The 19,957-nt window shown below is 37.2% G+C and overlaps 1 protein-coding gene across 1 annotated transcript in view; it reads left to right on the forward strand.

Moving 5' to 3' along the window:
- The first annotated feature begins 18,501 nt into the window (after window positions 1-18,501).
- LOC147898220 (amino acid transporter AVT6A-like) overlaps window positions 18,502-19,957 on the forward strand; it is a 42,658-nt gene continuing 41,202 nt past the window's right edge. The window contains exon 1 of the mRNA XM_087379414.1: window positions 18,502-19,785. Within this exon, the coding sequence (XP_087235540.1) occupies window positions 19,374-19,785 (412 nt within the window). The 5' untranslated portion in view covers window positions 18,502-19,373. The remainder of the gene's footprint in view (window positions 19,786-19,957) is intronic.

The following is a 19,957-nucleotide window of genomic DNA, read 5'->3' on the forward strand; positions in this document are numbered from 1 at the left end:
CCAAATCCCTACAAAGCTAAAGGTAGCATATTATGAAAATCTCTTTGGTCTTCCATGGAAGACATTAAATGTTCTTCCATGGAAGACATTAAAAAACCAAATAATATTTTTTGGAAAAGGGTCTTTTATGTGCAATGATTCTATATAGGTTTCTATCATCTTTAAAGACAAAGATATGAATGACTCAAATTTTATAAGAGCAAGTGAATGGCATTCAAACTTGGGAGCTTCAATGAAGAAATAAGATGGAAATCTTTTAGGTAGTTTTGGTTAACAATCAAGATCAAGGGAAAATTAGAAGCAAACTTGAGTTATGTCAAGGAAACACTCAATGGAAAGGAGGGAGATTCCTTGTATATATGAAAGAATATGGTTGGGTGCAAATCCTTTTTTAATTCTTCCCTATCACAATTCCCCACAATTCATTAGCAAAGATAGGTATGGAAATTAGAGGTGGAAAAATAGCAAACAACCCCACAAAAGGAAAGGCAAGGCTCTCTAGGATATAAAATTAAAAAGTTCCAGAGAAAATGTCAATGGGTGGTATGTCTTATTCTACATGAATCAACATGACTAACACTAGAGGTGAAAATGTAGGCAAAAGAGATGGGATCTGCAAAAGGATGACAAGCCCATCTTCCACTTTTTTATGACCTATCATCATGCTAGGAGAATTAGATAATTTGTTCATATTCAAATAGGTGAAGCTATTGGCTCAAAGGCTATATTATTGGCCTAGTATGTAGCAGATAAAACAAAATATTGTCTATAATCAGAACGAGTGCCTTATGGTATATTTGGATAGCTAGAAATAGTATGCGATTTAATAATGAATATGTTAAATCTAGACTTTGATCCATGCAAGTATGTGATGGTTGTACACTAGCACAAAAATCATACTATGATAATGTGGATGGGAGGGCCTCATGCTGAGGGTTACCTACAAATTGCATGATTAGAACTGTCATTTGATCCATGCAAGCTTGTGATGGCTACACATCACTAAAAAACCCAGACTATGCTTACATAGAGGCCACTATAGTAGGTACTATGGCAATGGAGACCAAGTCATGACTTCAATAATGGTTAATTTTGTAGTGTTTATCTTGAATTTATTGCCATTACCATGCTTTCCATTCACATAATTCTCTTAGGGTTATGGCTATAATATCATCACTAAAGTTAGGATGTGAATGGCTTGGAGACTGTGTGGGGCTTTGTGGTATAGGCTTACCCATCTTCCATTTAGAGGATTTACACATGAAGGTGACGGAGATCCTTCATTGTGGAAGACTACTAAATGCAAGAAAAAAAATGTGAATTTGTGAGCATTCATAAGCCTGATGTAGAAATCTATTTATAAAAGGTTATGGCAATAATGTCCCATAAATATCCAAATAGGCTTTATAAGGCTACTATGTATAGGACCTATGCTAGAAAGAGCTAACAAAGTAGCTTCACAAGCATGGCATGTGAAGGGCAAAAGAATGCAACAATTTGTAGCTAAAAAGAGATAACTATGTTAAGTAAGGTACTAATCATGTGATGAAATTTGATATTGCCTACAATGCTAGAGGTGCTGAGGTGCTGTTAGACGTATGTTGTGAAACCAATGGTATGTCTGATGGACTTGAAACTATAAGGGATTAATCAAGAATTTTTGGGTAAGCTCTTACTTGGCTTTGTGAAGTTCAATCTCCTCTAGATATGTGCTAGTCTAAAAGGTAGACTACATGTTAAGGCGTAAAATTAGTAGTAAAGGCATTGCTTTTTAGGGGCTAGGTTGGATACATGATGCTTCAAAACTATGGTTAGTGAAGGCTTCAATAAATCAAGAGGCATCATTCCAATGATGAAGCTGGATAAAACCACAAGGTGAGAAGGTCAAAACTTGGATGTGAGGTGACAAGCATGTAGAACATGAGCTGCCATGCACTTTTGCTTTTTATAGAACCTCCAAATTCTTGGGATCAATGAAGCGGTGCTATTCTCTAATCACATCCGGCAGCGTACCTCAATAAATTCTAAATCCCTGATCGTGTAGTATGCCAATCCCAATCATTGATGAAGTACTTGGCTGATCAATTTGCTAAGCAATTGGCTAGTGCGTGATCGAGATGAAGCTGCGCCAATCTTGGGTAACTACACCTGTAAGCAAGAAGATGAGATGAAGAGAATGTGATGTCTTCTTGCGTGATCTTGATCGAGTCCAGGGTGATGCACCTTCTTCTTGCTGCTCTCCAAAATGGTGTGAGGTAGCACGTATGGGAGCTGTGCATTTTCAGGAGCTATGCTTGTTTGGGAGCCGATTGCTTCTACACTCTCACGAAGCATGATAGACCACCCACCAGTGGCATACTCCTAGTCTTATAGGCATAGTTTTAACCGACCTAGTCGGCCTCAATCGCAAGCAAATGCAAGCGTCAAACGATGCAAAAAATTCTGGGCAATCAGCCCTTTGGAACGTGTTTTTTTAATAGTCTTTTTTAGACTTTATACTATGCAATCATCATAAAAATTTCCACTAATTTTTTATAAGGTTGGTTTTATTCCAAGGACTTAACACAAGGGTATTATGTATGTAACCCTGATTTTGATTATGTATGCCTAGTTTAGTTACAACCACACTCAACTATCTTGTCTTGTGGATCGACCCGATTGTGTGAATCAAGTCAATTACATCCGACTAGTCAACTTAGTTCATATGTGGTATGAATTTTGTTAAGTTGAGGTCCCCGCATTAGTGGACTTTGATTATTCACCTGGTTTATTGCATAAGGGTATTCATGCAAGGATGCAAGGTTGACCCGCATCGATGTATCGACTTGAGTAGTGATTTCATGGCAAGGGTTCCCAAGTGCCCAAAGGAATTCATGCAAGTAAGAACACATATCTCTCCATATGAACAAGGTACCAATGTTTTACATTAGTTGTATCATCTTTGGAACATATATAGCACATGTGAGTGTGCATGTACCAATCACCACACAATGATAACACAAACTTGTGTGTGTGTGTGTGTGTGTGTGTGTGTAGAGAAAGAGAGAGAGAGAGAGAGAGAGAGAGAGTTTCTTATTTCTTGTGGTTACTTGTCTAAATCCATAGTAGCTTGCTATGGCATGTAGTTATTCATCTCAATATTTATTTGTCAACTTTATAATGATGACTTTATAATCTTTCATTGTCAACTATTTTCATTGTCAACTATATAATGATGACTTTATAGTGATTAGAGTCCTTAGTGGGTGGATGTCTATTTGGTTTAGATAATCTTTTCAAATTTCCTACTCCCCTAACGTCTACCATGTATGCCTAATATTGAATGGGACAATTCTCTATACTCAAATTTATATGTATTCTTCATGTCACTATATGGTAGAGTTATGCCTAATCTTGAATGGGGGCAAAGCCTTCTACACTTAAATTTATAGTATTCTTCATGTTACTATATGGTAGTGCTATAAATTCCTTGGACTTCACGTTTTTAAAAGTCCTTGGAGCTAGTTGAGCTTCTTTAGAGTCCTTGCACTTCACGTTACTATCTTTTCCCTCATCTTTTTGGTCACCATCGAGTCAACATTGAGCAAGTCAGTCACATCAAATTTTTCAAGCTACAATAAACTATTGGATGGTCCTTCATTCATTCTTAAGGTGGGGCTAGTGAATTCAATGGACAAGACTATGTCCAGCCCATTTATCAATTGGAATGGGGTGTACGTTGTGTTAGCCTTAACAATTTTCTATTTTCCCTATTAAGGATGAACCCATGGAGTAATTAGGCCACTTACCAAATACTTCTAGTATGCTACAGCATGTTATGTTTTGTTTCATCTCAGTATACCTCCTTGGAGGGAATTTTGTCTCTAGATGTCAGGAGTATGATTGTATATACCTTCTAAATTTAATACAACAAATCTTTACTTTGCGCCCCCCCCCCAAAAAATTTTTCTATATGCCATAAAGTGGCTTGACCTTATTCTCCCAATATATTCTATTGTGTTCTATAGCCTTTGTGATTATCATGTATAAGGTCTTATTAGTGGCCTTAGACTAGCCATTACCTTATGGGTACTATGAGCTATGCTTCCTATGAATTACCATGACTTTCAACACAAGTGATGTATGACATCATTCACAAAGTGCATAAGGTCTTCTTAGCGGCCTTGACCTAGCCATTGTCTTATGGGTAGTATAAGATGGACCTCTTATGCATTACCATGAAATTTCATAGTAAGATAAGGATGACTTCATTCACAAAGTGGGTCAAATTTATTCATTCTTATAGACACACATGTATTTATTATTTTGAAAATAAAATACTAAAGAAATGTGGATTAAATATTTTTCAAAAGAATCCATATTTAATTGACTTTGTATTTAATGGAGTGAGGATGCTTAATGCCTCTACTTGCAATAGTTTATTTGACTATCAACTAAGGCCAACAAATCTCCCAAATTTTTTAATTTTGAATTTATGAGAATGTCAACATCTCAATTATTTTAGGGTAGGAAATGAAGAAAAATGGCCAATTTGACTATCAATCGCGGTGAAAAAAATTCCCAATTTTGAACAATTTGGAATCAATTAGAATAGGGATGCACAACATTTCTATTATTTTAGGCTAGGAAATATAGAAAATTGAATTTGACTAGGGACTAAAGCCAATAATATCTCCAAGTTTGACAAAGTATATTTTGCATGCTTGTAACTTGAGGGAAATGGTGGGTTCACCTTTTACTTGGACAAAGGAATATCTCAAATTACATCTATTTGAAAGTGTTTAGAATAGGGATGCTAACAGGTATACTAAGCATCATTATTAGATAAATGCATGTCCATTAGGAAAAACTTTCAAATCCAATAGATTATGCAAATTTTGGAGCAAGGACACTGTTGAGTAGGGCTTTAAACCTTTATAATGTCTATTTCTATTAAACTTAGAGATTAGTGAGAGAGCAACACAACTGTGAAAGTAGGTAGCTCTTACTAACATGATACATCTTCTCATAGTTGAGAACATTTTGCATTACAATATAAGATGTTCATAGAAAGTAGTTTTACCATGGTTTCTATGCACATATGGGAGCTATGATCTATACAATCCCTATGTATACTAATACAGTAGATTCTCAACTACCTCTCACATAAGTTATGTCAATTTTGAATGATATGATTTATTTCTCTCTCCCACATGGATCAGCCAAAAGCTTGGGATGCATAACCAATGTTAGAATCACTAAGTTGTAGTTGTGCTTTTGCACAAATGCCTCTATAGTTTCATAAGAGGTTCTATCTTGGAAACATTACCTCCAATGTTGTAGTTATGGATGGAGTTTGCAATTATGATGTTCTTATGTTTGATCTGTCTCTTAGAGCTCAAAGTAAGAGCTCAAAGATTCCTTCTTGATTTTCTTTTATAGGTCTTGTTTCTATATCAATTTGATTACTTTTATTTTGTAACAAGACTTCTCTTGTTTCCACATTAACTTGGGTTATCCATGCAAAAGTTTAACTATTGTAGAGGGAACTTTATGGTTTTGGTGGATTGATCTCTCAAAAGAATTTAGAGGATGAGGGAAGTGGATGAATTTGCAAAACGCTTTTAAATATTACAACTAAATCAAATAATAAAGGTGATGTCTTATTTTTGAAAGAATGTTGTTCTTTTCATTGACATGAAAGACCATGAGGATGTGTTTTATAGTCATTGTTTAGTTGAGGTTACTAGTGTCTTGTTGAGGCAACTTGTGAAGTCTATTCCATAGAGCTAATATGCACATTCTTTTGTTGTTGAGAAGCAAATCACTGTCCAACAAAAGATGATTCTCAACATAAAGCACCCTCCAAAGCTGAGGTATCCTGTACCCAATATACTAAATTTATATGATTACAAGAACAATTCTTATATTCTAACTTGATTGAAACTCATAATTGGGAGCATGTTCAACTTCAACCAATGTTTCATAGCCCCATTATGGCCAAGATGAGGAAAATAATCCATCTCCTAAATGGGAGAATGTATAGGAAGCATTGCATGGGAGACTACATAGGAATCATTGAATGTCTTTTGATTGCTCAGCAAAATGAAGTATAGGGTTGTGTAACACTCTTGTGTATTGAAATTTGTAGATATATCATTAGAATTTCCTATGCATGGACATTCTATAAAGAAGATAGCAAGATGGAACTATCTATAAGACACTGTGCTAGCTATAGGATTTTAGCTTTCAAATCGTTTCCTCATGGATACATGGCATTTAAATCTACTTTTGCACTTTCAATTGCATGCTTGTACCATTTTGTAGTCTTTTGATAGCAAATAGTGGTTTGCACTCTTTGCAATAGGGAAACACCTTGGTTAGTAGGTATGAAAAAACTATCCCAAATAATATTCATTCCATTCTCTAGAAGATAAAAGTTAGTAAAGTGCACTTTTTCTTCTTCATTTCGTAGGTGTCTTTCTTAGTAAATTACACTTCTAATTCTTCATTTCATAGGTGTCTTGTTTGGTGATGTCCACGTTTGTGGAAGCTAAGCAAGGTGCTCATGGCAAAGGGTCATATCAGGAGTGAGCTTCTTTTCTTTTCTTTTTTTTCCTTTTTTAGAGTGGGTTTAACATATGTGATATCAACCTTCTCTATGAGTACCTTACTTAGCTCACACAAAGGTGGTCATCACATATGTTCTCTTGGAGTGGGTTTTCACAAGAGATGATCACCTTTGTGCGAGCGCCAAGCTAAGCAAGGTGCTCATAGCAAAGGGTTAAATGTGGAGTGAGTTTCTACAAGGGACCATAGAAGTGAGCTTCTCTCTCTCTCTCTCTCTCTCTCTCTCTCTCTCTCTCTCTCTCTCGTACTTTATCTTACAAAAAGATTACATTGGTTACTACATATTGTAGTACACTGCCTTGCATTTCATTTGATATGGGCTGCATATAGGTTTATAGCTAAATGTATAGGTTCATAGAGATGAAAATATTGACTTCCCAAATCCCATGATGAGGACTTCTTTTTTTCAAGCAAAAAAGTGTCACTTGGCCATTGGATGTGTCGCACATTGCTACCTATGCACTAGAATCTTTATGGGTTATTCAACAAGTATTTATGTAGCTTGTTGACTTTGTGTGCATTTGTGTGCGCACACACTATGTATGCATGCATGCATGTATGTACGTATTTATGTATATATTATGTTTGTATGTACATACAAATGTATGTATGTATGTGTGTGTGCATGCACATGTGCACACACGCACACACACACACACACATAAAAAATGCCTTTTATCATAGAATTTCTAAAATTCTAAAGGATCTCCTATTTTTCCTACAACCCAATGAAAAAATAATTAATTTTAATGAGGAAAAAATTTAAGAAAAAGCCATTAGGCACTTAAGGCATAAAGGGGTCTACAAAGGCCAAAATGGACAAATGTCAAAAAATCCCATGGTCTGGAAAAAGGTATCTAAGTCCCAGGTTATAGCAATAGGTCATGCCTAGATAAATTAGATGAATGGCTTAATATACGCAAGGTATAAGGTCCCTATAACCTTCCTTAATGTCCCTCCCATGGCTCGAGGCCACAGTACCCAAGGGACCAAGGACCAAGGAATCCGAATTATCATGCCACATGTGTTGGACTGCGTAGTCATAATCCTTGTAGATCTTACGCATAGTGCTACCCGTCGCACAGCCCATTAATGGTGTACACTGTGCATACCTCTCGTGGCTCAATGCGTAGAAGGAAGCTAACTACCAGTTTTATAAGCCACTTAATAAGGAGTGTATTGCAACACAAAGTTTGGTGCAGCCTCCACGTGTAGATGACCTTGGTCATTGTGGCACCGCCATATGACTTTACTTGTGCCAATAGTCACTTAGCATCACCATCTGTCGCGGCAGTGCCGCCAATATGTAAATGCCCTTGGCCACCATAGCATAGATATGCAACGGCATGCTTCTAATAGCCTTGCATTAATAGGCACTGGGTAGTAGTTTGTATGAAGTCTTAGATAAACTTTCGCCTTGACTTTCACATGCCCACTCAGTGTACCACAGCCAACAGCTCTGAGAACTGTGCTGCCCCCTACTACTACGTCTTCTACTGAGCCGACTTTTAAAGTAGCATGTCACTACATAAGGAGAGCTTGATACAAAGAAGGAAGGTACACATGTCACTTACCTTATCACTTGGCATGCTTTCACCCAACTTCACCCTTGTGCACACACTTTTTTTTGGTGCACCAATTCTGAAGTGTCAGTGGTATTTATAGAGGTGCATCCCTTATAAAATCAAGGGTCACTATGGAACATGAAGAGTCCATCGGTCTTTTTGGTTCCATCTTATTTGATGGAATTAAAGGGACAGATTCTAATCCAATGCTTGAAAATTAAGTCTTTTGGTTGTCCATAAAAAAATTAGGGGACATATGATAATCTTTATGCTCACCATCTTTTTTTATGGTTATTTACCAATTCTTTACCCAATAACCACATGAGCATACAAAATTCCTTTTTTTTGCTTTTTTGTGGAAGCTAGGGGTTAATGTTAAGTAATTACCCCATTTTTTCCAATTAATAATATAGTTCCATAACTATTAAGGTTAATTTCATGTCATTCCCAAGTTATGGACAACTAGCTCCCCTTTGGAGTTGTTAGACCTTTGAATAACTATATATAGGTCATGTGTCATTTGACCTATTGTACTAAAGAAAAATCCTTTTATTACATGGGGAACAAACCCATCCATTCCTGACCATAATTGTCAGGAATGTGTGTGTGTGTGTGTGTGTGTGTGTGTTGAGCTTGTAATGAATTATGAAACACATATTTACTATTCATACCTTAAATATGGCATGCAACACAAAACAATTCAGCACCAAAAATCATTTTAAAACATTCAACAATGAATATGGAACATATTACCCGAGAGAAAGCATTTGGATGGCCTTTCTTAAATATTAGACATTATAAAAATGGAAAGCACAAAAATCATGCATCCAAAGGGATGGGAAAATGGATGAGCAAAAGGGTAGGCAAATCCTCCAAAAATCACGCATCTGAAGGGATGGGAAAAGGGATGATTAAAAGGATATGCAACTCCTCCAAAAGTGCATAAGCAAAAGGAAGGAGGAGACTAGAAAATTGATTCCAAAAATGCTTACAAAAAGGCAGCCAACCAACAAAATTTTGAAGAGGGAGAGGAGAAGACTGGAGATAAGGAGAGATGGCACAGCTAGAAGGCACATCATTTCTCTTCTTCATCAACCTTTTCTATGTGTGTGAGTTGTTGATGTGACTATCTCTTGTGATTCTTCATCAAACACTACATCTCTGAGATGATGACCCTTTGGTTGATGGGATCATATAACTTGCGTGATTTTCTATCATCATTGTGTAGCCAACCATGATGCATTTGCATGACTTTACATCGAACTTTCTTTGATGATCATTATGTATGTGTGCATATGCTATGCATCCAAAAATGAGGAGATGCCTAGTCCTTGTTTTATTCCAAGGATGCCTTGTAAGGTGTCATACCTTGAATGGGTTTGGTCGAAATTTGATTAATCAAATAGTTGGCAATGTGGATTGCTTCTACTCACCAGTATTGATTTGGAAGATGCTTTTCACTAAGCATTGTTCCAGCATTGTCTACTAAAGTTGTGCCAAATGCTAGTCTAGAAGATGCATCTCACTGAGCATTTATCTTGCACTATTTGCTAAATTCATGTTCTTCCTTTCAACTATTGCATTTTATTTAGGAGAATCTGCACATGTGAATTGCTTTCAGATTCCATTCATGCTTGCAAAATTTCATGTTCTCCCTTTTTGCTACTACATTCTATTGAGGAGTATCTATGCATGTGAATTGCCTTTCTATTCCATTACTCTTGTGAAATTTCATGAATGTATAAGACATATATCACCTCTTTGGTATGATTTGAGAGCTTTGATCTTTTTCTCTACCATGACGTCGAATCTTAAAACGTAGAAAAACTTCAAATTTCTCCTTGAGAAAATAGAACTAATTATATCTATTGTAGTTGTCAATGAAAATCAAGTAATCTATTGAACCATTTATGCCATGGTGCTATGCATAACCATATACCTATTCCAATCATATCAAGAGAACATCTTACCCTAGAGGTGTTTCTTACAAAGCTAGCTCTTGATTTCTTGCCCGAAGCAGCATGCTTCATAAAAAATTTCCAAGAAAATGAAGTTTCAGAATGTGATGACCATATTCTAATTGCATCAAACTTCTGAAATTGACATGTCCATATCTCTTGTGCTATATTGCGAGAAAGTGGCACATGTTGATACTTTGCTGACATGGCATGCAAATTTGGTGCTAGAGCTAGCATTATGAATAAGGAGTGAATAAGCATCCTTCTTTTAACACTTTTTGAACTAGGACCTCGTTTCAATTTTCCTCAGTTGTACATTCATCTCCATCAAAGATGACTTGATAGTTGTGCTTGTCATTTTTTCCAATTGACAAAAGATTCTTGCTGAGTTTAGGAATAGACATCATTCATCAATCCTATCTTTCTAGTAAAATCATTCATGGGAACTATGCCCTACCCTTCAATAGGATTTGGTGTGTTACCTATAGTGTAGAGATAACATTCTTGGACCCTTCTATTAACATTCTTGGAACCTTCTAATGGTTTGATCTCTATAAACAATCTTTTATGACCTATTCTATGATGCATCACTATCAATGTGCCATGGCTCTTGATCTGTATGTATTGTCTTTTCAACATGATAACTGCATTGGGCTTTAGAGTTGTTATCATTTTGCATACCCTTAATCATAAGATACATTTTATTAGGTTGATTAGCATGATGAATATGATATTTTCCTCCTCTAATGTTGTTGGATAGACCTTCATTGTCATATTGCTTCTTTGCGACAATGTCTCTAATAATATCCAAAGGTATAGCAATAGTTGCAATGCTTGTTTGGTAGTTGCTAGATGAATTTCCCCTTCCTTTAAATTTTCCTCTATTAGAATGATTTCCTCTTGGATGCTATTGTTGATAATTGCCATGATTATGCTTATATTGATGTTGATGTCTACTCCTTTGAGATGATGATCTACCTCTATCTCTACCTTTGTTTGCGGTTGCAAATGGTTGCTCCATGGATTGACCTCTCCTTGCTTGAATTGCTTGCAATGATGATTAACCTCTACCTTTGTTTGTGGCTACAAATGCTTGCTCATTGGATTGAACTTTTCTTGCTTGAATCTCCTACGTCCTAAAGTTTTCACCAAGTAAATTGATTGTACTTCTTCAAGTTATGGAACTTGCTTTTGTATAGCAATGAACTAGATTCTTGTGTCCTTCACAGAGTCCATTGAGGATGACTTGAGCCTCTCTACTATCTTCATAGTCTCTCCTATAGATTCAAGTTGATATTTTGATGTCCTTGACTTTAAGTACATAGGCATTGTCAAATTCATTTCTTAGTGTGAAACTCTAATTAATCTAGTTTCTAAGTGTCAAATATCAAGGAATGTTCTTGGACACCTAAAGAATGAACATGTCCCATGTCTTAGACATTTTGATCATGCTCAATGGTCCAAGCACGAAATCCGAAACAATTTTCTTGATCAAATAATAAGCATACTCTTCTCTCTTATCCCTCTTCCTATGTGCGAGGAATGGCAGGATCCGCTGTGCAGGGTCACCAACTTTCTAAGCATAGACCCATCTACCTACTGTCATTTGTCTTCTAGAACAAATATAATCTCCAAATGGTACTTCTAGGTTGCGTTGTTGGAGTTGTTTAGCTTAGCTGATGCCTCTAGATTGTTTTTTTTTTGGGCAAAATGTTGATTTGTATTTATATTAACATAAGGTTTGTACAATGAAGTTCCTCCAAATTGAGACTGCTAAATGTAGATATGATGCAAGAGTACTCAGAGTTCCTGTGAAAATGTTGCTATGTCAACTACAATCTATTCTATTGGTGAAGATAGAAAATGCAATGTAATCCAATCTAGTACAAGTCTTGATATAGTAAAAGATGCCAAGAATAGTCTAGAAGACCCTATAAGGCTAAAAAGTGTGCACACAATGCCGAATAAAAGCCAACAAGGCTTTACGATGAAGGCATGTGAGTTGTAGCATGAAAAAGATGCAATCTTCTCACTAATAAAATGCCAATATCTTTGTATGCCATGAGCCTTGCAGGTTAGTTCAAGAAAGGGATTAATTTGCTAGGTGGATTTCAATATATTCTACAAATATGCTCATCTATGCTAATCTATTCTAGGTAGACCATCATAGTTGTGATGAAAAGCAATAAATAATTCTTTTGTTAGTTCTTTTTAAAGTGCTAGGTCTAGATGCTTAATGGAGAGGCTTCAATATGCAAAACCTCAAAATTGTAAGATGCAAGTGTTGAAACTTGTGCATGATGTGGTGAGTAAGTAGAGCTCAAAAAACCAATCCCTTTCCATTTTTGACCACATGCAAAAGCTTCCTACATCAAAAGTTATGGCTTGCCAAACTTTTATCAAGAATAGGGGGGGAAATGGATGATATGGCAGCCAGTTGCATGTGCAAAGTATGTGCTTATGAAGAGGTGTTTCTATGGAACACACGTACTAATGTGGCAGGTCTGTGCACATGTAGTGTGCAGAGTCTACTTAGTAGAAGCTCACATTATGGTGGTGTGCTAGTCTGTGATGATATGGTGATTGTGTTTAATGAACTCTTGAGGTGGTAGTGTGTGTGTACTATGTGCCATGTGGTAGTGCTAAGGTGTCATTATGCCATGTGGAGTATGATGTAGTGATGTGGTAGATGTCACATGGACTCATATCCTTCCAGGTGGCATGCCACATGTCTAAAATTTAGGTACCCGTACCACATGTCAATGGCACATGGCTTATCTTCATGAAGATGATTATGTGGGTGCAAGATGTTGTCCATCATTGTCACCAGCAATCATCCACCAAGGTACATTTCTTTTGTCACTTGCATTGGAGCTTATCTGGTGTCTGGTTGTAATTGTTTTGCTAGCCTATGTAGTTGTATGGCATTGAAGCTCACGTCTACTTACCTTTACTGTCTACTGTTTGCATCAAGTTTGTTTGTTGTTACTTTGATCAACATTAAAACAGTATTTATTACAGATGATGCGTTCCACCTGTGTGGTCTTTGTTTGTAACATCAAGACATTGTGGTCTTTTTTTGGATTTTTCTTATTTCCCTTTGTGTAATCAGTCGCCCTTATTGTTGCATAGGTTGTGTGCTATTTTAGTTGTTGCATGGTCACACCATTAAATGTCTAGTTGCATCTCTCATTGCAAATAGCCTGTCATTAGTCGTTGAAGTCACATGTCATTTGTAGCTTGCAGCAATGCTAGTCATTGAAGTCATGTGTCATTGGAGTCTTGTGTCATTTGCATCTTTAAGTATCATATAAGAGCTTTGCTGCAATGCTAAAGCTTCTCTATAATGTACAATGATTGTTGAGACATTGCATTGCTGCATGTTGAGCTTTGTATTTGTTGCTAGTATGCTTTGATGTAGACATTTGTAAATTCGTTTGTGGCTAGTATGCTTTATTGTAGAAATTTGTAAAGTCGTTTGTGGCTTCTTTAGTTGTTTTAGATAGACTAGGATATTACATGATATCAGAGTCAAAGCTAGACTGTAGAATGTATCTCTCAAGAGGTAGAAGACAAAATGAACAACTATTCACAAGGAGCAAAAGATAGAGTCACTCAACCTTCACTAAAAAACTTTCTCATAAAGAAATGCACACACTCTCACTCTCAAGAGAAAAGATAAAATTAAATCACTCAATCTCTTCACAAGAAGAGAGGATCACAATGCCTCAATGGAAGGCAAGGAATGCTCCGATACCATGAACATATATGAAGAGGGAGGGGACAAAAGTAGAGGTGAGTAGAGAGAGCACACCAAAAGTGACTAATTGTACACTCGGTTCATTCAAGAACATGTACAAGCCACTTTAGGGTTAGGGTTAGGGTCAAGGTTAGTGTTTCCAACCCTTTTGCTTTTTTAGCACTCTTTTATGTTGCTATGCACAACTGTGCCTTGTACATGGGTTTAATAGCCAAAATTTTCATAATTATTGTACAAGATAAAGATCTTGGTTTAAACAATATATCTAATATGTGGTTACAGAAAGGTATCTAGAAGAGGCTAGCTTGCTATTTCTAACACCACCTATGCTGGTGAGCATTGCAAGTGGTTAAGCAAAACATAATGGGAACATTGCAAGCGGTTAAGCATAGCAATAGGAGCTTTCTTTCAAGCATGTGTAGGTAAACATATGCATAGAAAGTTAAGCAATAACCTTTTGAGGAGAAAACCGTTTGAGAACAATACAACAATTTCAAAGATGATCATACATTCAAATTAATTAGTCTAGAATACTTATCTCATATAAATAAGGCATAACTTGTAGAAATGAGTTGAGTGGCATAATCATACGTGGGTACAAAAAGATTTCTAAGAGAGTTTGCTTGATGTTTGTCATAGGTTCTATGTTGGTGAGCCACGTGACTAGTAAAACAAAATACAATGCAGCAAAAGATGAATTCTAGAACAACATAGTAATAGAAAATTAAAAAATACTTGGAAAGTTAAGCAATAACTCTTTGATCAGAAAGTAATCATTTCAAAGATAGTCATACATTCAAAATTGTTCTAGAATAGTTATTTAGTGAATGAGACATAATTTATAAAAGGGAGTTGAGTAAAAAGGTAGAAAAGTGCTCTTTCAACCATCCATAACTAAAGTACAAAGTTAAGCAATAACTTTTTGTGGAGAAACCAATCATTTCAAAGTTAATCATACACTAACTGGTTCAAAATAGATACCTAGTGAATGAGACATAACTTTTAAAAAGTACTTAAGGAGTAGCTCCCTTTGTGATATGGATAGCCCCCATTACAACCATGGAAAAGGCCGACATGTTGAGGTGTAAAGTTCTTCATCTTGTTGAGATCAAATTCATTGAGAAAGTGTCATATGCTTTCCTTTTGTAATATGACATTGAGAAAGTGTCAAATGCTTTCCTTTTGTAATATGGGTAGCCACCCTTCCCTCCCACCAAATTTCAAATATGGATTTGAAAAACTATCAAGTTCTAAAGCATAACATAGCTTAAGTGGGTATGTTAAAACTAGGACTTCTTGTGTGAGAGTTAATAATAATATAACAAGTAGGCTCAATGGGTGATCAATGATGATGATGCCTCCTTAACTAGCATAAATGATGCAACAAATAGGCTTCTTATGTTATAGTTAATGATGATGATAAGTCGTTGTTGCTAGCGTAGATTGGAATGGCCAACCAATATATTCTAGTCTATAGGATCCTTTTGTTGAAAAAGTTTAACTAATTCATCCGTGGAAGTATGAACATCATTTTTTTTGAAAATGGCACAAAATACTAAAGCACCCTTAATCAAGGCATGAACAAATACATAGATATCACCTATATCTCATTTCTATCATTGACACTTCGACAATAATAGTAAATAGTAAATTAAGCATTTTATCAATCTAGCTTCAATTCTACTTAAGAGTTCTATGAGTTTAATAGTTGCAATAAGGCATCTATTATTACTCGGTTTGGTCAATGTTTATGTAGCACTTTGATGAATATAATTTTCAAGATGAACACAAAAAGGAATTCAAGAAAGGTTGGCTTGCACCATTTGAAAGACCTACAGTACATAAAGTCAGTCAAGTTGCTATGATAAGTAATTGTGCAAATATATCAAGCCAAATGGGGCAATGTCATGTTTTCTTACATTCATTCATCAATGTAAAATGTTATAGAGTATCCTTTGAGGACCACGTTCCTTAATATACATTCGAACAAGTATATATGGGCATGCATGCATGTGTGTGTGTCTGTGTGCATGCCCGAGTGTGTGCATGTGCCCGCATTTGTGTACATGTGCGCACCTGTGTGTGTGGGTGTGCACGCGTGCGCACATGCACATGCACACATGTGCATGTGTGCGTGCGTGCGTGCGTGAGAGAGAGAGAGAGAGAGAGAGAGAGGAGGAGGGGGGGCTTGCATGAATCGTCAAGCACTTGAGATGTTCTTTTCCTTCCACCTTTCATTCCTAGTTTAATGAGGTCATCATGGTGCTCATCTATGTGCATCACATTTCTAGCTCCTAAGATGAGGCTTTGGAAACAATTATAAACCATAACATTTTGGTGTTCCTTTAGTTTGAAAGTAACACAATAAGAAGGTTGTAAATGAAAATTATTGGAAGGAGGGTGGGAGCCGTTAGAAGAAACATGGCAATAATTTGAAGAGGGTGGGAGCCTCCACAAATAATGTCAAGCTTCACCTAGCAATAATGCTAATAAAGTCATTATCTTGAGGACACATATAATGATGGGCCATAATGAAGTGAGGTCTACTACTCTAGGGAGGCATCATCCTTTCTAGTAATGCTAAGGTTAGATGAAACGTGAACCAAGCATGGTGCAAGACGTATGAGGTGAACAAGAAAGGGAGAGGAATCATGCATGCAAATGACCACTTGGAAGGAGCTAGTTTCATTATCATAACATCCCACCATGGAGGTTAGCATGCATGTAATCTAATAAAGAAGTACTTATCTTAAGCAAGGAACTACAACTAGAAATTGATGCAAACTAATCACTAGATATGAGGGATAAATGGAGGCATTACAAGGTTAATTCAATAATCTCGCAATAATGTCTGTACGTCTCAAAGAAATGGTAAAAAAATGTTCAATGTAGCCTTGGAAAGTTGGAATAAGATGCTTCGTATACGTATGTGTTTTAGAAGAGTATGAGTCACACGTTAAAGAAATGAGATGAATGGTGCTTCACACACGTATCCTTTTTCGATGTGTTAAAAAGCTCATGGGACACGCCTCTCGAAAGTCTAATTTTGCTAATAAAATAGAGCAATTCTGTGCATGCACCTATGGAATTTTGGAATAAAGTCACATGCACTTTTTCATTCATTGTATGAGAGTTGCTTTACAGAAGAGAATCGAATGTAATTGATGTGGCATTGGATATACATGAGAAGAGAATCGAATTTAGTTGATGTGGCAAGAGAAGGGTAGTTAGAGCTCTTCATGAAATAGCATATCAAGTAAAGACCCATACTATACAGCTAAAGATTGATGAATTGCTAGGTCTAATCATTTTCACATTTTTTATGTTTGCATCCTTTGGCTTTGCATGCATGTGTAATTATTGATTCTCACAAGGATAATGTTTTGTATTCATCTTATTGTTGATTCACACATGCAAAACTAATTCTCAATCAATTGTGGAAAGCGTTGTATTTTTTATATCTGAGTGTTGAGTTTCTCATATTTGGGCTTATGAGGATAAGTTCTGCACATGAAAACCCGAGAAATCGTATGTTGATGGTTGGGATTACTAGGGTTGTAGACACATGGGGTGGACATAACTTAGTTGGTATGACCATTGTGTGCCATGTAAGAGAATGTGCGTGCACACCTACATGTGTGCACCCATGCTTGCATATCACACACATGTGTGCATCTATGTGCATTGACATGAACACATGTGTCACACACATGCATACAATGCACAAGTCTATAGACACACATGATCGATGCACATGCATAGAGGCACTATGTTAGTAGTTCATGTAGTTGGGATGTAAGGCATTAAGACATCCGGATTGACTCGTGGGTTACATGGAAGGGGGGAGAGAGAGAGAGAGAGAGAGAGAGAGAGAGGTTTGGTAGGTAATGGCTTGTGGAGAAGGGAAACTTTTTTAGTGGGGACAGGGTAATACTTCTTATGACTCATGTGGGAAACCTCAGAAAGAGGTGAAAACCTAACATGAAATACAAAAGGTGAGAATTACAAGTAGGAGCTCTAGGCAAAAGAGTTGGGAGGCTATAAGAAATTGAAACCCTGAGGAGCACTAAATAATTCAAAGTCAAACCTCGAGTTTTTCGACAAAGGAACACTTTCACCAGTGGCCATGCCCAGCCATGGTGCATTGAATGCATATGGGGTATGGGTTGAAGGCAATCTTGTCGATCCATCATCTGTGCACAGGTGGTGGGTGCCTAGGGTGAGCTAGTTGGAAGACACGTTCACACACACATCCAGACCTTGCCGTCCCCCAAAGAGAGAGAGAGAGAGAGAGAGAGAGAGAGAGAGAGAGTTTAGAGAAAACATTTTTCTCAACAAATCACAAAACTTGGGGTTTCAAAATTTGAAGTTTTTTTTGTTGAGAATGTGGCGATTGTTAAACGAAAATATAACTAAATGATCTGAAATTTAGTAGGGTGTACAAAGTTGAGAGAATTATTTTCAAGGGTGAAAATGAAAATGTTGCAGGATAATTGTATATAGGGTGGAGGTATTCTGTGAACAGTGGTGGACACACCCGAAAAAACATATAATAGACGTGATTGATTGTTTGTAGGAAAAAGCAATTCTTGAAGCTTCGGATTTCTTTTCTTTAAAGAGATTCAATTTTCTTCATCTTCTTCTTCTTCTTCTTCTTCAACCTCAAATTCTTAGAGATTCTGAATCATGTTGTCCTGAATTCCAAGCATTTCGTTCATTTCGCTCTCCTGTCCTCTCTGCGCTTTTTTTCCCTGCATTTTCTGCTCATTTGCTTCGCCATCATCCATCTTTTGACCAACATCCACTCGCTCTCTTACTCTTATTAGCTCGATCGATTCTTCCTGCGGAAAACAACACCCTTTCGATCCGCGACCCCATTGCTCCCCTGAATTGATTCCGTCCCTGAATCGATTCGCGCTTGTCAGCAACCACACGCCTTTCAGGCTCGATCGCGCATTTTGTTCTGTCGATCGTGATGCGTGGGAAATTATGCATTCTAGTATTTTTGGCTCGATGATTGCAAGCTGCTACGTGTGAAAAGTCTTGTACCTGTACATTTCCATTCTGTGGACGGAACACAATTCGAAGAAAAGTAGCCCCCAATTTTCATAGATTGCACATCGCAAAGTAGTCGTCGTCCTGCTCTATAAAAAATCTGGGAGTTATTTACAAACGTGACGGTGTTCGATGCTCTAGCGACACGACGATCAAAAAGCGCAAAGCTCGGTCGGCTCCTTGATTCCTGCCAAATTTGTACATTTTCGCAAGAGAGACTCGTGCATATTGTTCGAACTCTTCTTTTTCTGTCAACTTTATCTGCTGCTTCCGATGAAACGGAAAGAGGGCGCAGAAAGTACCTGAACGCGGAGAACAGTAGCAGCATCATCAACCTGTTCTGTCCTCTACATTCATAAGGTCACCTCCGGTTGTGGTAAAGCATTTGCGGTGCTTTCGTTCCGAGTAGTAGCAGCAGCAGTAGAAATGGCGCCCGGCGCGTTCCCTACACCGTCAAGTCCACAACCAACAGAATCCGTAAATTCTCCATTACTCCCTGTTAAACGTCAAGATGAGCAGCAGCACGACGGGTACAAGGCCGCTTCATTTTCCAGTGCTGTCTTTAGCTTGTCCACAAGCATTGTTGGAGCCGGCATCATGGGCTTGCCAGCCACTATGAGAACTATTGGCTTGGTTCCCGGCCTCATTCTTATCGTCTTTGTGGGGTTCCTCACAAATTCCTCTATTGATTTCATGTTGAAATATTCTAATTCTGGCAAGGTTAACACCTACGGAGGCGTCATGGCTGATTCGTTTGGACGCATCGGAAGAATCCTTTTGCAAGTCTGCATAATAATCAACAATTTTGGACTTCTCGTCGTGTATCTCATTATCATCGGTATAGCACCAATTTTGAAATTCTCGTTATAACTTACCTTTATCTGTCGTTGTCTCTTCATTACGGCTTCCGGGGCTGAAGTGTGTAAAATGGCAAAAAAAAATTTTGTGTTTCGTTCTCCATAGTGCAAGCCATGTCGTATTGTGAAATTGAGGCGGGGGCTTCTCTGTTT

This window comes from Dipteris shenzhenensis, chromosome 9, assembly GCF_047967505.1.
Source record: "Dipteris shenzhenensis isolate YYH24624 ecotype China chromosome 9, Dip_SZ_1.0, whole genome shotgun sequence".
NCBI classification, from domain to species: domain Eukaryota; kingdom Viridiplantae; phylum Streptophyta; class Polypodiopsida; order Gleicheniales; family Dipteridaceae; genus Dipteris; species Dipteris shenzhenensis.